Source organism: Pomacea canaliculata, linkage group LG11 (assembly GCF_003073045.1).
Source record: "Pomacea canaliculata isolate SZHN2017 linkage group LG11, ASM307304v1, whole genome shotgun sequence".
Classification (NCBI taxonomy): Eukaryota; Metazoa; Mollusca; class Gastropoda; order Architaenioglossa; family Ampullariidae; genus Pomacea; species Pomacea canaliculata.
Genome location: NC_037600.1, coordinates 6,130,099 through 6,150,412, shown reverse-complemented (window position 1 = coordinate 6,150,412; position 20,314 = coordinate 6,130,099). Strand labels below are relative to the sequence as shown.

The 20,314-nt window shown below is 36.1% G+C and overlaps 2 protein-coding genes and 1 long non-coding RNA gene across 8 annotated transcripts; 2 read left to right on the top strand and 1 right to left on the bottom strand.

The window, feature by feature from the left end:
• The first annotated feature begins 1,133 nt into the window (after positions 1 to 1,133).
• On the top strand, positions 1,134 to 8,429 carry LOC112575163. 5 transcript variants are annotated; one of them, XM_025256811.1, is made up of 13 exons: positions 1,134 to 1,229; positions 1,786 to 1,926; positions 2,065 to 2,196; positions 2,420 to 2,620; positions 3,053 to 3,187; positions 3,546 to 3,746; positions 4,098 to 4,203; positions 4,452 to 4,515; positions 4,710 to 5,354; positions 5,520 to 5,719; positions 6,009 to 6,485; positions 6,728 to 7,080; positions 7,428 to 8,429. In XM_025256811.1, the coding sequence occupies exons 2-13, from the start codon at positions 1,836 to 1,838 to the stop codon at positions 7,775 to 7,777; spliced, it is 2,955 nt and encodes a 984-aa protein (XP_025112596.1). In that variant the 5' UTR covers positions 1,134 to 1,229; positions 1,786 to 1,835; the 3' UTR covers positions 7,778 to 8,429. The 5 variants fall into 5 exon arrangements, with proteins under 5 accessions (XP_025112596.1, XP_025112594.1, XP_025112591.1 ...); XM_025256809.1 differs by having other exon boundaries at positions 1,190 to 1,343; positions 2,068 to 2,196; XM_025256806.1 differs by having other exon boundaries at positions 1,190 to 1,343.
• On the bottom strand, positions 6,252 to 11,537 carry LOC112575185. Its single transcript, XR_003101578.1, has 3 exons — positions 10,343 to 11,537; positions 7,399 to 7,558; positions 6,252 to 6,377 (listed from the first exon to the last, which is right to left on the bottom strand). It is a non-coding gene; the product is annotated as an uncharacterized LOC112575185 (long non-coding RNA).
• Positions 9,705 to 20,193, top strand: LOC112575168. 2 transcript variants are annotated; one of them, XM_025256825.1, is made up of 13 exons: positions 9,705 to 10,068; positions 11,547 to 11,616; positions 12,115 to 12,249; positions 12,689 to 12,889; positions 13,115 to 13,249; positions 13,661 to 13,861; positions 14,049 to 14,160; positions 14,360 to 14,441; positions 15,005 to 15,655; positions 16,294 to 16,442; positions 17,816 to 18,217; positions 18,697 to 19,040; positions 19,180 to 20,193. In XM_025256825.1, exons 1-13 carry the CDS (start codon positions 10,054 to 10,056, stop codon positions 19,563 to 19,565), a joined length of 2,883 nt encoding a protein of 960 aa, XP_025112610.1. In that variant the 5' UTR covers positions 9,705 to 10,053; the 3' UTR covers positions 19,566 to 20,193. The 2 variants fall into 2 exon arrangements, with proteins under 2 accessions (XP_025112610.1, XP_025112609.1); XM_025256824.1 differs by having other exon boundaries at positions 13,658 to 13,861.
• The last annotated feature ends 121 nt before the right edge of the window (positions 20,194 to 20,314 follow it).

The following is a 20,314-nucleotide window of genomic DNA, read 5'->3' as shown; positions in this document are numbered from 1 at the left end:
GTGTGTGTGTTAGAGGGGGGAGGGGAGAACAGCGGATAGATAATTACATGGGTAGGTTTAGGTATAAAAATCTAAAAACTCATGCACTAAAACATTATTTGGTGTAATTCATCATATATAATTCATATAATTATAACAGTATTAGAGGATTTAGGGGCTGATTTTATTGCATTCAAAGGATTTAATATAACCAAATTACATTATTCGAAGCAACTTAATTTGTAATCAAAATCAGATCGGGTTTACTACCATTTAAATCAGACTTGCCTAGATTCTTTATTATTAACAAAAATATGCTTCGTCGGCTGCGCCAGCAAACTACTAATATTTTATACTACTAATATACTACTACTACTTCTTCTACTACCACTATTATACTGCAACTCCTCCTCCTCATCATCATCATCATCATCATCATCGACGTCGTCGTCGTCGTCGTCGTCGTCGCTATCATTCTTAGAAAACTTATAGAATGTTATTTTATTTGCAATACAAACGTTTCTAGGGGAATCCTGCGATGGAATTTTGAAGTGAAACTGTCGATGAAAGATAAGCAAGTACGAAAGATCACAGAAAGTAAAATGCTACTTTTTATGAGACTTGCTATGCGTGTGATTTTGCGTTTCCTTCTGACGGTCCAACGTGTAACATTCATCACACCAAGATACATTGATGTGAGATAAATAAACATTTTCTACAGACTCAACGACAATGAAAAATAAGCTTGCATGCCTAGTCCGTCAGAAAAAAAAATGAGGAAAGAGTAAAATTATTTTATCATGATTGAACTATATATCCTCCGTTTATGTTAAATCCAAGAATTTCTGGTCGTTTTTGTAATAAAGAACTCATTTACACCTCTCAGACACAAGCTATGTTTAATAACCTAGGTTTAATTTAATATTCATGTTGTCCTTAACAAATTTACTCTCAAAAGAAATAATCTCTGGAATAAGATAAGCTGTTACAATTAACTTTATCCCGGAGAAAAAGTATAAAAACTTAAAGATGTGCAAGAGATTATTTTCCTTTATTATCAGTGTAACCCAGAAGGTCAATCGACTCATTTAGGTCATGATCTAGTCATAAGCCTGAGTCATGAATGTTTGTCTGCGAATGTGAATAGAAACAGGGGCACATCGGGAAAACCCGTTTCTGAAAAAATATGTTCCCTTGACCTGACCTTGCTAGTAGATCAAGCTGTCAGACAATGAATGGAAACGTCTGAGGTAAGTGATCTGATCATAAAATAATTCTTTTTAAAAAGCAAGCGGTTCAGAGCGGTTGTTAATAACAAGGACGACAGGACTGATGACCTCATCGTGACCTCGCAATGTACAAAGGTAACAGCAGGTTATTTTTAGCGTGCTTTTTTTTATCTGTTTTCGTTATCGGCCTCGTATACAATATTGGACTGTTTGGATATCTGCTGTATACAGTAAAGAACACAAGGACAGAGAGCTTTGACAGCTGCAGTGTCGCTTGTAGCCAACCAACCTTGTAGGTTAAAGGACAAGTGTAAAGAGAGCAAATATAACGGTTTGAGCCGAGAGTCTGGGAGTGAAAAGAGAAATATCCGCCCACACAGCTGTTACAGGGTGGAAAGAACTAGCTAGGAAAACACTATGTTCTTAGACACTTGATTGATTAGTGTGTATGTATGTGTGTGTGAAGCCGAGTGTGTGTTTGTGCACGTGTGTGTGTGTGTGTGTGATGGTAACACATAGTGCAGATAACAATAAAGATAATATTCTTTTATCAGTTGCCATGCTACATTGTCTACAGTTTTCTTAAGAAAAATCCAAGCATTGAACGACTGGTGGTTTCTTCAACATATGAGTTGCCGCTGTCATCAATTGTCATCTACAACGATGAAGACAATTCTGATAGTGTGTTGTCTGCACATTGCTGCTGCTTTACCACAAGGTCACAAAATCGTCTCAGAATTTATCTTTTCTTCTATATCTGTGTGTGTGTGTGTGTGTTGGATTGAGTGTATTGTTTAAGTTAGTGTAAGAGAGAGGAAGTTAGAGAAACGAATAATGTTTGTTACTGGACTGTCAGAAGGAAGCATCACATGCTCAGTACCTCCAGTGGAGCTAGACCATGATGCGGTTCTAAACTGCAGTTTTCCAGAAAACCTGAACACGACAAAGAGAGACTTTTCAGTCTACCACTACCGGGATGATACGGGAGGTACAAACACACTCCATCTGTATGAACTGTTATCAGACTGTAATAAACCACCTTTTTCTTGCGTTGTGCAATGGAAAGATTTCTTCTATTTTCATGTGGTTATTTTACCAAAAATTAAGAAGCAAAAGTGGAGATTATTTTGAAAAAAAATTCTGTAAATATAAAAGCACAAATAAAACAGTGATCTTAGGAAGCTAGCTCTGATAAACTGTTTGTTTGACAGATGCTGTAGTGGACTGTTGGTGGCTGAAGGGGGCAATGACCTGTTCCGCAAGACCTGAGATCAGATATGAAAGCACTGTCGGCCATACTTTCACTATTACACTTCAGAACATTTCTTCATCTCAGACTGGCAGATACGCTTGTCAGATTGCTAACTACGACCAAAACCTCATTCAATCATGTGAACTCACGATCCTGTCTGGTAACATCCTAATTGTATTTTATCAAAACTTCTTTTGTTCTTTCTACTTTTTGCGTTCATAGCTTGCTTTTAGTACTCTAAACTTTTTGTTTTACCAAAGTGTCTTTTATACATGATTAAATATATCTAGTCTTCTAATACGCTGCTGCAATATAATTAAATTCTAATTAAATGCCAACTTATTTTTGTTTATAAGCCTAGATGAACAAAAATAAAACATTGCCGAGACAATTTTGCCAAATTGAGTAGAAAAATATATCGCAGCCTTACTGTTCTTTATTTATTGGTGACATTAGGTCATCGTGACATGCAAAATAAGTGTATTTTATGAATGTAGTATTTAATATTTGTTTCATGAATTAGCTATTTGTTTTAAATCAGTTATTTGTAACTTTGTTGACTTGGATGTCAGCAACAATCAACTTTGTACAGGACTGGAGAACACATGCAGTGTGACTCAAGAGAGATCTGAACCAAGCGCTACCCTCACCTGCTACTTCAAAGAGGACATATCAAAGACACACCTGAACTTTACTTTGTACAAGCACAGTGGTGCTCACAAACAGAGTGAGCACTCCCATTAGACCTATGAGACTATTATGTGTTTGTGCTACTCAAGCGTTTTTTTGCTTTTCGATTAAAAGAAAATATTTCTTTATACTACAATCACACACACACAGAGTAATCCTGTAAGTTGTACAAAATTCTCTCTTTTATAAAAAAGATTGAAACAATACGTGTTTAGTAACAGGCTAAATGTCTAAATAAGATATGTTTCAAAATATGAACCATTAGTCAATGCTTATAACATTACAGAATTTTGAGTTTATAATTGACCTTTAATTTTTAGTGAAAATAAGCTGGACATCCTTGAGATGACTTTTAACAACTGGCTGCAGTACACATGTGTTCTTGCCTGTGACAGGCGTAGCTGGATGTTGGTGGGAGCAGGAACAACGACAGTGTCGGGTTGCTAATGGTTACCAACTCACTTCTAACCAGTCTCAGGTTATTAAAATCACGATACTGGAAGTAACAAAGGAAACAGCGGGAAACTACTCCTGTTGGCACCCAGCCTCTCCCCCTGTCCACCAGGAGACTTGTATCCTTCACGTGCGCGAAAAAGTTAAATGAAAAATGTTATTGTATGGGTTTTTTTCTGTCATTGATTTTCAAATTTGTTTACTTTACTACCATATTTTACAACCTAAAAATGCACACTGTTATATATTTTATGACCTAATACTAATTTAAAACTGTAAACTGTGATGATTGGTGTCTGGCCGTTTTGTGTTGAAGCTGTTATTAATTGGTTTTTGTAATTCTTGTGTCGCTCTTCTAGTGTTAAGATTTTTTAAAACATCTTTATCACCTAGTAGACAGTTGCAATGCTTTTTATAATGTTATTTTCGTCTTTTTATGTGCAGTCAATTAGGCAAATGTTATTTGTTTTATTCATGCTGTATTTTTCATACAGTTGGGCCAGAAGATCTTGATGTTTTGATGATTGGACTAATAGTAGGTTTGGTGGCTATTGCTATTTTGATACTTGTGGCCATCGTCTTACCACTTAAATATAAAAGGTAAGAGAAATATTTTAATGTATTTAATTGATTAAAATCATGTTGGTGTTCACAAAACATGATGTAAAGTCTGACATACTGTTTTATGATGCCTGCTGAATAGTATACCTCAGTTTGTACTCTATCAATTTTTGAGTACAGGAACGCAAAAAAATTCCATAAATAATTATATCTCTGATTTCAATAGCAATGTAACTGACTTGGAAATACAAAAATATTTAGTTTACACTAATCATGATGATGTACAGGCGGCGAAAACTCAAGACAAAAGATAACACTAACAATGATGAAAGTCAATCAATGGTTGTAAAAGTAAGTACTTCATTGCACTCTATTATGGTGTTCTTATTTACATCAGTTAACTTAAAGCTAACGAAATACATTGTACAACCCATTAAACACTTAATAAACTTTGTGAGTCAATTTCTATCTCCATGATGTTTTTGAGACTAAACCTTAACTAAGCAAGAAACAAAATTACCCGTGTAGGTTACCATATTTTCCAGGACAAGAAAGTGAATGAAGAATTTCTGGTGAAGAGTGTCAGAGAAATGTTCCCGAACATGCTTGATGATGCCTGCTATTTCGTGCCGCCAATTTACTTCAACAAAGTTCGATACAAAACTCAGACTGTGGCTGATCAGATTGTCTACATCCCTGAACCTTCCGACCCGACAGACGTTGAGCATGACAAAGCCATGAGGCAGTTCCTGAACTGCTTCTATTACATCCCGAAGACTAAAGACGAAGAAATGTTTGTCCTCACACAGTTTAATTATGAGGACTACTTAAACAATCCTGGTGCTGACTTTTCCGAACATTGCTTGCCTGTTCCTAAACAAAAAAAGGACAAAAACATCAGATGTTTTGATATTCTTATTATTCATCGATATTATGGTTTGGTGGTCGGGGTACTCAAGACTGTCAGTGAGTACGATGCTCAGACAAACGGTGATGAACTGCAAATAGAACACCTGATAGCCAATGATGTGTCCGCAGCTATCCAACAACTAAATAAGGCGAGTGGCATACTACATCATCTCATGAAAGATCTTAAAGGGACGCCACCCGTTCGAAGGTTCTTGATTCTACCTAACATTACACTGTCAACACTGCAACGGGCCTTACGCAGTCACAAGAAAGTGTATCAGGTAAATACAAACATTTTTTAGTTTAATAATGACTAGCATGTTCATTTATAAACATTGATATTATTTTAAAAAGGAGTTAAAGGAATATCAGTTGTAAGTACTTCGAGGAATATGATAATCATTGTGATGAAAATTGTGATTGTAATTATTAATGCAATTTGTTAGAATTTGCACAAGTGTTTCGCTACCGTGGACAGCCCTGTCAGACAGTGTCTATGTGCTGACCACCTGTCTGACCCAAAGACACCGTCGAACGTGGACGACCGGTGTGTATCTAAACTCACGGACTGGTGGGACACCTTGAATCCCACAATTGCAGATATTTCTGCTATGACTGATGATATATACGAGAGCTTGATAGCGAGGTAAGTCTACATTTTCTGATTTGTACTGAAAATTGTCATTAAAAGAAAATCCGTATTTACATCATTTTAGACAGCCCTACCTAAAAATTTGAAAAAAAAACCACGTAGCTAAAAGTACATTTCCTTTATAGATTACACTATTTGGTTGCCAGTAGTATCCAGCTTTCTTGAAAGTCTACTTTGGACATTGCACTACAAATCAAATATATATATTTGGGAGACACCTTTATTCATAAAGTGAAAAAAGTTAAGAACGTTGGATCAGTCAAAATTATTGTTGAATTGGCAGATTTTGTGGACCTGCAACTACATCTTGTCTGGACAAGCCCAGAAGACCTGAGTCCTTTATTTTGCCGAAGACTTTGGACGAAGCCGTGTCATTAACTGGCGACTTGTTTGAACGACTCACACTGTACCCGGATATGACAGATCTCCTCACCAAACCTCGTATTCTCCTTGCTGGACCTCCAGGTACTGGAAAAACCAGAATGCTGGCTCTAGTAGGAAAGATGTGGCTACATGAGGGCCACGTGGTACACATTATTAACACATCAAAAGAGCAGTCTGCTGCTAGTGTACAATTGAAAAGACTGTTGCAGAAAGCAGCCACAGCACAAGGGTCAGCCAGTTCATCTGAGGATACGGTGGTCATCTTAAACTGTAACATACAAGACAAAGGGAATATTTCTGATGTGATAAATATAATGAAAAACAATGCAGGCAAGAAGTTTGTCTGTGCTCTTGCCGATGATCTGATCCCCGATGAGTAAGTAAAACACAAGTGTGGGGTACTTCATTTTATTTTGTAGATTTTTAGTTATAAAGTGAATCATATTAATAGGTATGCAAAGCATCAAACTATTAAAAAACTGTAAAAGGTTAAAATAATAAAATATTTCTGATAACGATACTCGCAGTCTTGCTACTCCAAACCTGGTCACATACAAAAGTAAAATCATAGATTGTTTGCTGCTACTTCAATTTCTTTAAACTACATATCTTTTCCAGTCATAAGACAGCGCAAATTAACGAGTTTTTCCAGAACCTTCATCGGAAGTTCCAGAACCTTCACTTGTGGACAGCTAGCTGCAGTACGAACTACATTCCAATGGGAGGGGATTTACATGATTTGAGAGCACCCCTTAGCTGTCCTCCCACCGTGCTTGAAAAGGTCCTGAAACAAGAAACCATTTCTGGTGGGATGCCATATTCCGAGAGCAAGTACGTGTCCCCTACTGATGGTGTACCTGTGAAAGTTTTTGCTCATAAAGGACTTCAAAGAAAAGAGCAACATAATTGTGATTCTTGCTGCGAGGAAATTGTCAGGTTTCTAGCAGAAAGTCTTCGTATTTCAGCAGTCGGTATGTTTCATGTTTTCTTTATTTCCCTCTGCCTACGTATCTTATTTAAATCATCGTTTCTTATCAGCTAAAATATAACTACTTATTATAGCTATTCATAGTAGTTATCGTTAAAACATTATGTATATTACGCGTTAAATATCTGTATGCTGAAAGATTATAAATTACACACACTGTGCTGTAATTTATAATCTTTCAGCACAAGAAAATGTATTATAGAATCATCCTTATCACATTTTTTAATTTAGTCATCACTACCCATGTTTATTAACTTAGCGTTCAACAAATAGCCAGCTTCAGATATTTGTGTATAGCTACCTGTGTTTGTTTGAACTCAATTACACCAGGCGGACAGCCTTCACCTCTTCAGTCCAGAGACCTGCTAGTGTTGTTTGAAGATGAAGTCACGGAGTCCACTCCTCTAATCAGGACCTTGGTACAGTCAGGAATCCCAGTGGAGGTCGTCAGCAATGAAAACCTAGAGGACAAGTTAAAGACTGAAAACAATGTTGCTATTGCAGCAAAGGCAGGTTTCCTGTGTGGAATCAAAAGGAAAGTGGTTGTGTATGTCGAGGGAGAAGAAAGGAGATTAGACAACTGTGGGAGGTGGAACAGACTGCGGGGCATCACTAGTTGTACATCACAGTTGATCGTCTTGAGTAGCAAAACTCCTCACAGGGTCGGTCCTGCTTTGTGAATAGACCAACCTCTACGAAAGATGTTGCTATTTATGCTTTGTTTTTGAAGGTGCTAAATATGCATTTTTTTCCAGCTGTTTCATCTTTGATGTTTTTCTTATATTTGTGCAGTCTTCAATTTATTAATTTGATGCTGCAAAATAATATGTAATCAGTTTGGCTATGTTCAGTACAGTTATTTACCTCTTTGTTTCTGCACTGTATGACACCGTGTTGTAAATACCTACAACTTACAGAAGTTGTTTATTTACATTACAATTGTTTTTTTTTCTATTTGAACGTTCATTCTCTAGTCAAATTAAATTTATTACTAGCAGTTACGTTTTATATATATATATATTATAAGGATTGTCTCCCCTTGTGCAAATTAAGTTAGTCTCGTATTTTCTGCATTATGTCTGAAAAGGCGCAGTCAGTTTGTACACAAATATTCTGGATATTATTTTGAAATGACTAAATGAGTGGAGGATGAAATGGAATTTGGGGAAACTTTAGCTCCCCCTGTTTATTCATCTCGGAATTTAAAAAATAAACATTCAGTTTTAGCGCTTTGCTTTAATAGCATTTCCTTTTTATCCCTGTAAATTCGCTTTTCTTATTTTTGATATGTCATTGACAGTTGTCTTGATTAAAACTTCATCTTGCTAATCGTGTCTCAGTCCCCAATTTTTTGTTGTTGCAATTAATATTATTTTATAGTGACAGTCTTAAAAAAGTCTAAGGTATTTTTTTGTTATTTTATGAAATAATTTGATCAATCTTATATTTTATAGTTTCAAAGTGCTCACGTAGTAACTTTAAAAGGACACAAAATTGTCAACAATCAAGGTCCACTCTGTCCACTCTGTCTTCTTACTTATTAGCGTGACCAACTGGTCAGTAGATGTGTTGACAATGTACTGTAATTCTGGTGATTGTAAACGATACTTGTGTATAAGTTTAAAGTCAAATGATTAACAAAAGGAACACAAAGATAGGCGTCAATAGTGCGTTCGTGAGTGTGTGTATTAATGTGTCACACCTTACTCCCTAAAGGAGAACAACTACTTAAGGATCATATTCCCTTCAGGACATATCACTTAATTTCTCAAAAAAGCCTGTCTGAGCGCTGCTTTAGACACTTTGCTACACAATAATGCGATCAGGTCCTTGCATATGACCCAGGGCCTGTGACAGACGGGACCACATTGAAAGCAGAATGAAAGTAGTGAGGATCGTAATTCACCGCTCGGCTGTTGTGTCTTTCAACCCTCGGAGGTCACTCTGTGTTTGGTCTATTCATATCATGAATCACAATATTTCCTTAAGGTAGTCAAAAGAAACTCGCTCTCCAACCACTGGTTTTCTTCACAGTTCTTATTTACAATGACTGAAAAAAAATACTTCTTTTAACACTGCACCTGCACCTGTGATTTTGTACGATATTCCGAGCTTGTGAGTGAGAAAAGAAAAGTGTTTGAGGACAAAAAGTGTTGACGAGTGAGGAGTAGAAAAATGGATTGAAAATTTCCCAACAAGCTCACGTTTGTTTTCAACTTCAGGTCCTAGACTAGCTAACAAAGTCTACTGTTCTTAACACACCCTAATATAATTAAAAGATAACATTAACAAATCAACATAAAATATCATTTATAAATCTCCAAAACTCATGACATGATAATCTCGCTGTCCTCACAACAGTTTAGAACAACAGTAAATGATTGACGGATTACGTGCCACATGAGACAGTCTACCATGAAGTAACGGGCTCACACCAACTACTTTCTATACATAACTGCTCTTGTTAAAACGTACACATCAGGACTGTACGTAGGTACTACACACGTCTCTACTAGATATTTTAAAAATACAATAAAAAAGGCTTAGGCCCAGCAGGTCTACAAATATTGCTGTCAGCTATGATTACCGCTAGAACCTTATCTACACAGCAACGGCCAAGCGTTTTCCTCGCTGGTTGAAAATGGGTGGAGTATATAAATAAATGTATGAAAGTCAGTATGCACACGTTCATGGTTGTCGGTATTAAATGCATTATTGCATGCAAAAGTGAATGAATATACCTAGTAGTAAACAGTCACGCAGACAGATGTTTAACATTGTAGTGGAGGTAACCTTATTGTCAGAATCCACGCACGCACACACATACGCGCGTACTCGAATCTACGAGTGATATACGGGTATAGAACCCCACCCTACTTGAGTAAGCCAGGGACAACCCAATTTCTGAAAAAAGGTAATCTAACCGTGGTGCTGTTGACAGACTACACGGTTGTACATGGCGATCAGAAAGGTGAGTGTTGCATCTGTTATATATTTTCTTTATTTTTAGCAGTTCATAATGGAAGTCAGCCTGGTAAAAAATGTTGACTGCAAGGAAAAACTAAATTATATGAGCGAAACAGATTGAAACAATGCACAAACTCACTTATGTTGTCTGTCTTACAGCATGCTAGTGTTCTAAGTTTGTTATGGAGTGTACAGGTTTGTACATAGGACTTCCTTTTGCTCTAATAAAAAATGTAAAAAGGCTTTAGCTGTTCTTGAACAAAAGGAATTTCTTATACCTTATAGGTGTTTCTTCCTTACAGTTGCTCTGACTATGGTAAGGACTGTCTTTTCTGTGTTACAAATGTCTAGGCTTATCTATTGTAACTCTCTGGTTGGTGATCTCCCGCTCGAACAGTTCTAAAGAACACTGAGAGCATTGTTGCACGCATTGTATTTCACGAACAGGAGGCTGATCATGTTACAACACATCACTGCCAGTTCGTGTTCGCATCGTGTTTAAGATCCTCGTACTTTGTTATCGTTTTGCTTATGTCCTTACTACAGTCAGAGCCTGTGTCGCCCCACAAACCCGGCAAGTGAGGTCACTCTGCCCTAAACACTGTCCCCACAATCTGACTAAACAGGTTCGCCTGTCGCTCCTTCTCTTTCGCTGTCCCCAGTATCTGGATTACACTGCCTGTGTGTCTCTTTGGAAGATTCCTAATTTAAAAATATTTTGGTTATAATAATGCTTTACTTTCTCCGCCTTCTCCTATCTGTGTTCTTTCTACCAACGTTCACTAAGCATGTATATTTTTATGATAATTGGATTGTGATTGCCTTCTGTGCCAAAGCGAATTACTTCATGCTGCCCTTTACATCTTGTAAATAGCATTAATCTTCTTTCCTTGTGGAGAAATAGCTATATAAATACTATGACATGGTGCTGCTGCTGCTGCTGCTGCTGCTGATGATGATGATGATGATGATGATGATGATGACGACGACGATAAAAATTTTGTCACTCATTGTTTTGAAGCTGGGACAAGTTTTACAGGGGAAACAATATTCTTACTGTTGCCAGTGATTACCGGCTAGATTTCTTATGCTCATACTCTTTCCCATTAAACATATATCCCTGAAACAGTTCATTCAGTTTTCTAAGATCGGTGACAGAGTGTTCATCAGGAAACTGCATTCTATTGTAAAGACATAATCGTACCTTCATACTATTTATAGCTTCATAGTCAAGTTTTGAGACCATAGAATAGTTTTCCTTAATGTTTCAGCAACTGCCTCTAAGATCACCCTTCTTAACCTCCAAGATGGATGGCGGATTAAAATTAGCAATTACACTATGATCCACTAGTAATAAGTTTTTTTCTCTTTTTTTGCAGACCATTTTCTGAAGAAATTTATTTTATACAAATATATAATGACACATAATATTGATGTTGATAATTATAAAATTATCAAGTGCTGCTTATTGAATTGTCACAGTTTTCTTCAGTCACGATGGGACTTGTCATCCTGCTTTTCTGCCTCTCATTTGCTGCTGTTTCTGCTCAAGGTATTTAAAATGTGTATAAAATAATTAACTGATGGAAACTTTTTAATCGACTAAAATATATCCACTCGCATATTTATTTGTGTGTGTACATGTATAATGTGTGTTATCGTCTCACATTCCTGTTAAAAGCTATTGCTAGAAAATATACACCTTAACCCAAACAAAACCAACACTTAATCAAATTCTTACACAATGATTGAGCTATGAAATAAGGTAGTGCACTGACCATTGAAATACGTTAAGGAGAGGGATATGCTATCTCCAGGAAAAAGTAAAATATATTAAAACACAAAGAAAACTAAAAATTGAAAAATCATAACAGAAGTAAACCTTCGGTAAAATTTGAGTTAAGCATAAAACATACATTTAACTCTCTACATTTCAAGCCTCTTCGTAAACAAAAAAGTGATCCTAGCTTCACTGGGCATGTGATCAATTAAAACTTTATTATTGAAGTTATTCGGAGTAGTTATATTTCAATACGTTTTACCTTCACAGAGGGCAAGACCAACTGCTCCATACCGCCTGTAGAAGAGTTCACAAACACTACCCTGACATGTCACTTCCCCGAGGACCTCGGTGTCACCAAGAAAGACTTCACGATATACCACTACGTCCCAAATGGGACTGCAGGTGGTAGACTGTATTTTATTTGTTCCACTCAGTATTAACAAAGCCTGAGATTATCCCTCCCTGATTAAATTCCATGTCACATTGCGTTTATTCGTGTTCATGCGCGTGTTCTCGTGTAAAATATATATTCACATTTGATTCTCGCTTCTTTTCTCTGATTGCTGATAAAGAAATGCGCTATTAGAGACATGAATATTACATTTTATGTTATTTTAAAACTTATTACACTTTTTACACTTTTTAGATATTGTATATGTTCGATGATACTTTGACTTCCATGAATACAATTTCGTCAGGATGGTTCGTCAGTTGGTTTCACTAAATGCTAGTGTCATAAGACTAATAAGGACTAAAGTTAACTACTAAAGTGAGATCGAGACTTTGCTAAAGGATAATGTAACACTCTTTTCTAAAAAGCACGATGGTTTTCTTGTGACAGAGTCTGCTGTAGACTGCTGGTGGATTAAAGGAAACCTGGATTGTTATACAAAACCTTCATTCCAATACAACAAGGCAATCAACACACAGCTCAATGTTACAATACATAACGTGACACCATTACATACAGGCAGTTACGCCTGTCAGGTTGCTGGCTACAGTCCAAACTTATTAGAAACATGTCTGTTCAACTTAAAAAATGGTAAGTAATTGACAGTTTTATGGGCCAGAGTTTGCATGAATGTTACAGTGGACAGACCCCGAGTGGTTATTTCTTTTCAGATTGTTTTGGTTGGTATAGGACATACTAAAATACATTTATACACATTCTTTATGATTTAGACACAATACTAGACTTTTTCGTTGTAAAAAATGTTGAGATGCTGGAATAAAAAAGACACTTACAACCAGTCCCTCTTTCTATCAGACAAGGAAAACACATGTGAAGTGAGTAAAGACAAATCTGAAGCAAACGCGACTCTAATTTGTAAATTCAGCGAGGATATCGCAAGGAGACAACTTAACATCTCTGTGTACAAGCACATCGATCTTCACAAAAAAGGTAAAATAATTTTAATGCGTGATAGAAAAACATTGCCTTAACAAGTTAAATCAACAGATGTTCTGCAAACAGAAGATTAATATTGAGGCACAAATAATAAGAATTATTGATAAATTTTACATGTTGTCCCTTAAATATGTTTCCCCTCAACGTAGTGTAAAAATATAGAAATCCATTCACCTTTTCCTGGGTATGATATTAATGTATTTTATTGTTCATATAGTCTGAGATATTTACGGAGCTTTTAGAACGCTCTGCTTTACCCGTGTTTATCTCTAATTTTTTTTTATTCCTTTCATTTCTCATGATCGGATTATTTCCTTCATATTAAACGCAACATCTGAGAAACGTTTCCTCTAATTTTTGATGACAATTTTTTCTCACGTTTATATTTTTTTCATCCTGCAGTAGTAGTAATAAAGTGTTGGTGGGAGGACGGGCAAACACGCTGTGAGGGTGACAGTGGCTACGTGTACATCTCTACAGTATCGTCTGATTTTACTATCTTGATACCGGATGTGACGAAAGAAACATCAGGCAACTATTCCTGTTGGCATTCAGATTATCGCACTCTTCCAGAAAAACTTTGCGTTCTTGATGAACATAACTATGGTATATATTTTTTAACCTTTTCTTTTTCTTTTGTTCTTAGTTTACCTACAACGCATCTAATTTTTTATCAAAAGCCTAAACACATAAAAAGACTCAAGCCAACCTGATGTTTACTCAGATAGGGAAATAGCCTGTTTTTAATCTATGCACATACTGACTTACCATTGCTTGGTTAATCTAATTTCAGATCATTCTAATGAAGAAATTAGCAGCCCTTTGATCATCATACTGATTTCGTCCCTGCTGAGTGCAGTTGTAGTTGTATCTGCCTTTGTCATTTTATTACTGAGATTTAGACGGTAGGTAAGAAACAATTTTTTGGTTTTTATATTCTGTTTCTAAAACATTTTTCATTAACAAGCAGATTCAAAACTGCCTGAAGTATCAAAATTGCCAAATGAAGTTAAACACCTGATGGGATATTTTCTAAAATAGTAGATAAAATGTCTAAAATCAATCACTAAGATGAGAGTAAACAATTTAGTTTTCATATTTCAGGAAGCTATCATCACGCTTCCAGCAAAGACGACGCCAAAGACCTCATGATGAACACAAGTCAGAGACTGAGATGATGTTGGAGGTAAGAGGCCTCCTTGTTCACAAGACTCGAGATACAAAATAACCGATATATTCGTGTAGGGGCTTGAACAGTCGTTTAGCGAACCCCTTTTTTTGCTAGTTTGATACATTTAGCTTATTGATAATCTCGTTTAACGTATGCTTAATTCGTTAAAAGACACAGCAAAGAATACATGTATAGAACTGGTAAGCTCAAAATACAAAAAACAAATCCTTTGTAGTCAACATTGCTTTTACTTATATTCTTTTGCTACTATCCAGACAAACTTTAAAGTATGTGCATTTTTAAGGATGTAGAATGAAACAATTTTAGAAGAAAATCATTCAAACGTTTATGTGTATATGTATATTAACGTTGTTCTCCATTGTATCAGGCTTATTTCGTATTTCAAGGAGGTGACCTTTATATAAGCAACTAGACAACATTCTTGCTCCGTAAAACGTTGCAGAAAAAAACTTTTTATCTTATTTTCAACTTTTTAAACTAGAAACAAATATGTATGCAGAATGTATACAGAAAACTCCATTAATATTTTTAATTTTCTATGTTTTTATTTGTGACAGAAACAAGAAGTGCAAACTCAGAAGTTCCAGAAATACCTGGAAGAAAAAGTGAGAGAAATGTATGCAGACATACTCAGCTCCTGCTATTGTGTTCCTCCAATCTATTTCAACAAATGTCGATACAAGAAAGAGACTGTGAAATCCACATCGGTTCTTGTTTATGAATCTTGTGACCCGAGTGAAGTCCAATACGACCGAGACATGCATCACGTGCTTCACTGCTTACGTCACGTGGGGGAACAAAGACAAGAACCAATGTTTGTACTGACACAGTTCCGGTATAAAGACTATTTAAACAATGTACCCCAAAACCATGTACGACACTCTGTTCGTCGTGTTAAGAAAGAAGATAAAAACCACAAATGTTTCGACCTCTTGATCATCCACAAAAAGTTTGGGTTTACAGCTGTAGTGGTGAAAACTGTCAGTGGCAGCCCAGGCAAGCAACAAAGGGATAAACAAACAACTGACGAAACATTAACGGCACAATGCAAAGAAGCCATATCGCAACTTAAAAAAGCAAGAAACATGGTAAATTACTTGATGAAAGATGAAACAGAGTGCCCCGAAGTTCGACTAGTATTGATCCTTCCCAACCTATCGTCTTCGTCCCTTGCACATGATGTGACTTCTGAAGCTGACACAGTTCAAGTAGGTATTCATGATATTAATTAAATCTCTTCAGCGCTATGTATGAATCAGGGACTGTGCGAGGTTTGAGAAATCACACAATGTTGTTGTTGGGAGGCTTGTAACAGTCTTTAATATTTAAAAATGCGACAGTTATTTGCAAGGAAGCGACATTACTAAATGACATCTTATTAACAATCAGACCATAATTTATGAAAACCAGTTGTCTATCAGTCTATCAGTTATCTATGCATCATAAAGCAATAACGTCTTCTATCGTAGTATTAACGTAAAACATGTTTATTATCCTTTAATTGATTAAGTTTGTTCTTAAAAGAATGTCATTATAAAGAACTGAATAATGAAAGACTTAAAAGGATTTTCAGAGTATAGTACAATGTTTTAAATGCATACAATGAAATAACTGAGGTCAAATGATAATACTTAAAAGCCATATAATATCTCAGAAAAAACTTTCCAAATTTGGGACAAAAGGTAAAATGTGCATAAAAAAATCTGTTATAATTACGATTAAGATGATGATTATCAAGAAGTAGAATCATTGTATGACTGATGTTTTACTACCCGCGAGGCGTTTAACATTTAGGTTAAAATACTTTTTAAAGGCCTTGACTTTCTTAACAATTTTTTTTGAACAGTTCATGTGTGCTGACGACCTGCCTGATTTTAAATCGACATTTGATATCGGCACTGAACAAAAACTTGGACAGTGGTTTGACCGACTGATGGAGAGAACTCGTGGGGATAAAATGATGAGTGATGAGCTGTATGTGAAAGCTATTTCAAGGTAAAATCAATTTCTCTGAAATCTCTGAATAAATTTCAAGGTAAAATTTTTTTTCCTGTTTAACGTATTTCAAGAAAATAGGGTGATACAATAAGCACACATATTTTAAAAATAAGTAGAAAACTGTTCTTTATTTTAGGGAATTTTAGGCAGTTGATACTCCAACGTGATGAGACAGTTGAGTAATTTTACATTTCGAAACATTTTAAAAGCTATTTTACAAATATTTATATGTATTCAGGGCTTCTGCTTACGCAAACAATTACGTACAGTACGCATTAAAAGTTCTGAGGACCCCTTCAATTTTCATCAATGGGGTCCCCTTCAAATTTGGGCAAAGAACAGGGACCCCTTAAAAATCTAAAGAATTTAGCCTTAGCAGAAGCCCTTTTATATATATGTGAAACATAGTAACTTTGTTATATCTAAATCTTGAATTTTAGTTATGTGCTTGATGGAATTTTAACGGGTTTGTTGCATATAAGTAAATGATACATAATAAAAGTAATTATTAGTCATCGTTGATGCTGTTGTATATTCAAATCTTGACTGGGCTCCAAAGAAATGCACAGTAATAAAAAATATGGTGTTTCCAAAATTATTGAGTGATATAGTTATCGGTTTAGTTAGTTTTCTCTAGAAGTTCAATGTCCACTAGCTTCATTGACTGATTTCCTCAGCTTCTGACGATTTGGAAGGTTTAGTGTCTCGTAAAAAATTTCGTTTTATAATTTTACGTTACAACACATAGATCCGTTAAACATTCAACAAAAGCATCCCAAATATAGACTATGCAAAAATAAACAGTAAATATACGCAAACAGTTTATTTATATTATGTTTAACAAATAAAACTTAAAATGTACAGTAAGTCATTCACAACTTTGTACATTCCACAGCTGTCTCATCTATCACAACCTTATACCTTAATATCTAAGCACGTAGACGTTTTCCACAAACAGCAAAACCAGATTTTCCTCACTTAATATTATAACTTAACAAAGGCAAACATTGTTCATTTTTATAAATTCTTTCAAAGTCACCTTTAATTCGTTACAAGATTGGTTGCTTATTTTGTTGTTGAAAGTAAGCTTATTACCACAAACAGTTAACTAAAGTTGACTAAAGCATTTCTATTGCACATCTAAAAAAGTATGAAAAACCTGCTTAAGCTCAACTAAACAACCCTATGGTTCACTAAACTTCACTACTGTGTTCCATCTTCTTTAACAGTATTATGCTCCTTTTGCTTACCTGCAGTGTGACACAGTTTGTAGACGCAGAGGAAGCATTTCATGTCACTACTAAGCAGATAAATTATAGCACAAAAAAATTTCACGAAGTTGAATAATGAGTTGTAATGTTTCGGTTTAGGTTTTGTGGGCCGGCGACTCAATCGCATTTGGAAAGTGAAGATGACCTCCTGCTTCCCAAGACTCTGGCAGAAGCTGTTTTAATTACAGGAAAATTATATGAGAGCAATATTTTACATCCTTACATGCTAGACCTACTAGAAGAAGAAAGATTAATTCTCGCTGGTCCACCAAACACCGGCAAAACCCGGATGTTGATGCTGGCTGCTGAAAAATGGGGGGCAAGCGAGCTCTACGTTATTTCTGGCAAAAGAACACAAAACAACTTTGTAAAACAACAACTCCGTGCCAATCACATTGAATGCGATTTTAATAATAAAAGAGAGGTAGAGGAAACTGTGAAGATGTTATGTGAGAAGAAAGACCACAACACTCTTTGTGTTCTTGCTTATGATGTCAGTGGGTAAGTGAATGCTTCTAGCATATTTCTAAATTAGAATAGTCTAGTAGATGAACATACACATTTATTTTTCTTAGATAGTGTTAGTGACTGTTAAGAGATTAACAACATCCGTAGTTTCTTGTTATTATAAAGCTATCTTAATGTGTACCAAAAAAAACTTGATCGATAGAGTTCGTAAGAATTATACATTGTATTCATATAGCTGTGATGGTGCACGTGACATAGATTTACCAACTACATAACCCAACATGTTATGTAAGTTACAGTAAAAGTGGGAAACACGAACAAATGTAAACAGTCGAAACTACTGTTAGTTACTATATCTGAAACAGTTTAAACACAATCTTTGATAGACTGATAAAATTATTTTTAAACAAGCAGGTCAACCTTATTAAGATACAAATCATACGTTTTGGAACCGTCTATATTTATGACTCCTGGTTTTTTAAAATTCTAAATATATGTTTTCGTCAATACAGGCAAAATTTCAAACACTTGTGCACTCGTTTAAAACAAAAACAACCCGACATCTGTATGTGGGCCACTGCACGCACCATGCAGGACAAACAGGTACCACAAGGATGGAGACTAGTGACCCTCACACACGCCCTCACCTGTCCACCTGCAGTCGTCAGAGCAGCTGTAGGAGCCAGCTACACCATACCTGGTGCTGACAACGAATCACTTGACTATCTCCCTCCTACAGATGGACCTCCGGTGAAATACATCTATCACAAGAAGGACCAAGGCGACGTGTCCCACGACTGTACACAATGTGGCGAAAATGTTGCTGAGTTTCTCAAACTTCTCATCACTAAGTGCGGTAAGTGAGATCGTTGTCAGATTATGATACGAATATTATACAATGACTTCATGTAGCTGGTCGTCAGTATTAGTCAGTCCTGCCTCCATCAGTGCATGTTGGTCTTTGCATTAACATTTACATTTTCTTCATTCTTCAGGCAACAGCACTGGCACATCGCCGGACGCTGTCAGTGCTGCTACAGGAACTGTCATCACGGAAAGTTTGTCTTCAACATTACAAGACAATGATGTGTTAGTCTTGTTTGAATGTGACCTGGAGCAAGGAGCGAGCTTTTTAACTGGGCTACTCAATGCCGGTATCACAGTACACACTCTTGCGGACAAAGAAGACATGAAGGATTTTACAGAAGACAACAAATCAGCATGCGCAATGCACATCGAGCAGCTCGACAGATACAGGATGCGAAGACAAATCGTGGTGTACGTGGAAAGCAAATCATGGAATGGAGACCGATACACAAAATGGCGGGGTATAACGAGCTGCACTTCACAGCTGATTGTCGTGTCGAAGAACTTTGCATAAATACATTTTTTGTCCCATCTTTGCACCTCTGATTATTTGTCAGAAAACCGTACGTGATATATAAGTTTATACAGAAATAGCAGTGGATCTTGAAGCATAATGACTGTATAACATTTTTTCAAGTGAGTGATTGCACTTATTGTTTCTAAAAGACGCCTGACGCCTTCTCAATGTTTATTATCATTCACGACAAAACAAATAGTACAAACATCGAAAAACTTTAGAGGTGAGTTTTTTTAAACAGAAAAAGGATGATTGGAAAAAGCAAACATTAGAGGAGAATGTACCACATCCCGTATATGTGTCTGTGAATTTATGTCTATTTTCCTATGCAGTGAATACCTGCCGTTGATGCCTAAATAAGTTTTTTTTTTGGGGGGGGGGGTGAAAAAGAGACAATGTGATATTAAACACTTATGATATATGTTAACAAATCCCGTAGGGAGGTAACCTTCAAAATCTACTTTTATACAACTTGCTCTGATCCATTTTCAACAAACCAGTGCCTCAAGTTAAAAATGAGCTGGCTGAAGACAAGCTCTATCAACACCAACTTTTTAAACATTGACCATAGTTTTTGATTTATCACAAAATATCACTGAAATAAAGACTGAACGGACTACTGAGAGTTAATGTTCAAGCTTGTATGTTTGTGTGTGTGCGCGCGCCTGGATATTCCTATATGTAAAGGAACTTTATGTAGGTGTATAAACAACAGTTCAAGCAACAGCGTCTGCAGGGTGTGTCTG

Bases quoted from the DNA above. Each gene is read 5' to 3' on its own strand.
- LOC112575168 (XM_025256824.1), top strand. The intron at 12,250-12,688 runs GTGGTAGACTGT...TTCTTGTGACAG, and splicing joins CGTCCCAAATGGGACTGCAG to AGTCTGCTGTAGACTGCTGG. The intron at 13,862-14,048 runs GTATATATTTTT...ATCTAATTTCAG, and splicing joins TCTTGATGAACATAACTATG to ATCATTCTAATGAAGAAATT.
- LOC112575163 (XM_025256806.1), top strand. The intron at 3,747-4,097 runs TTAAATGAAAAA...TTTTTCATACAG, and splicing joins CCTTCACGTGCGCGAAAAAG to TTGGGCCAGAAGATCTTGAT. The intron at 4,516-4,709 runs GTAAGTACTTCA...CATATTTTCCAG, and splicing joins GTCAATCAATGGTTGTAAAA to GACAAGAAAGTGAATGAAGA.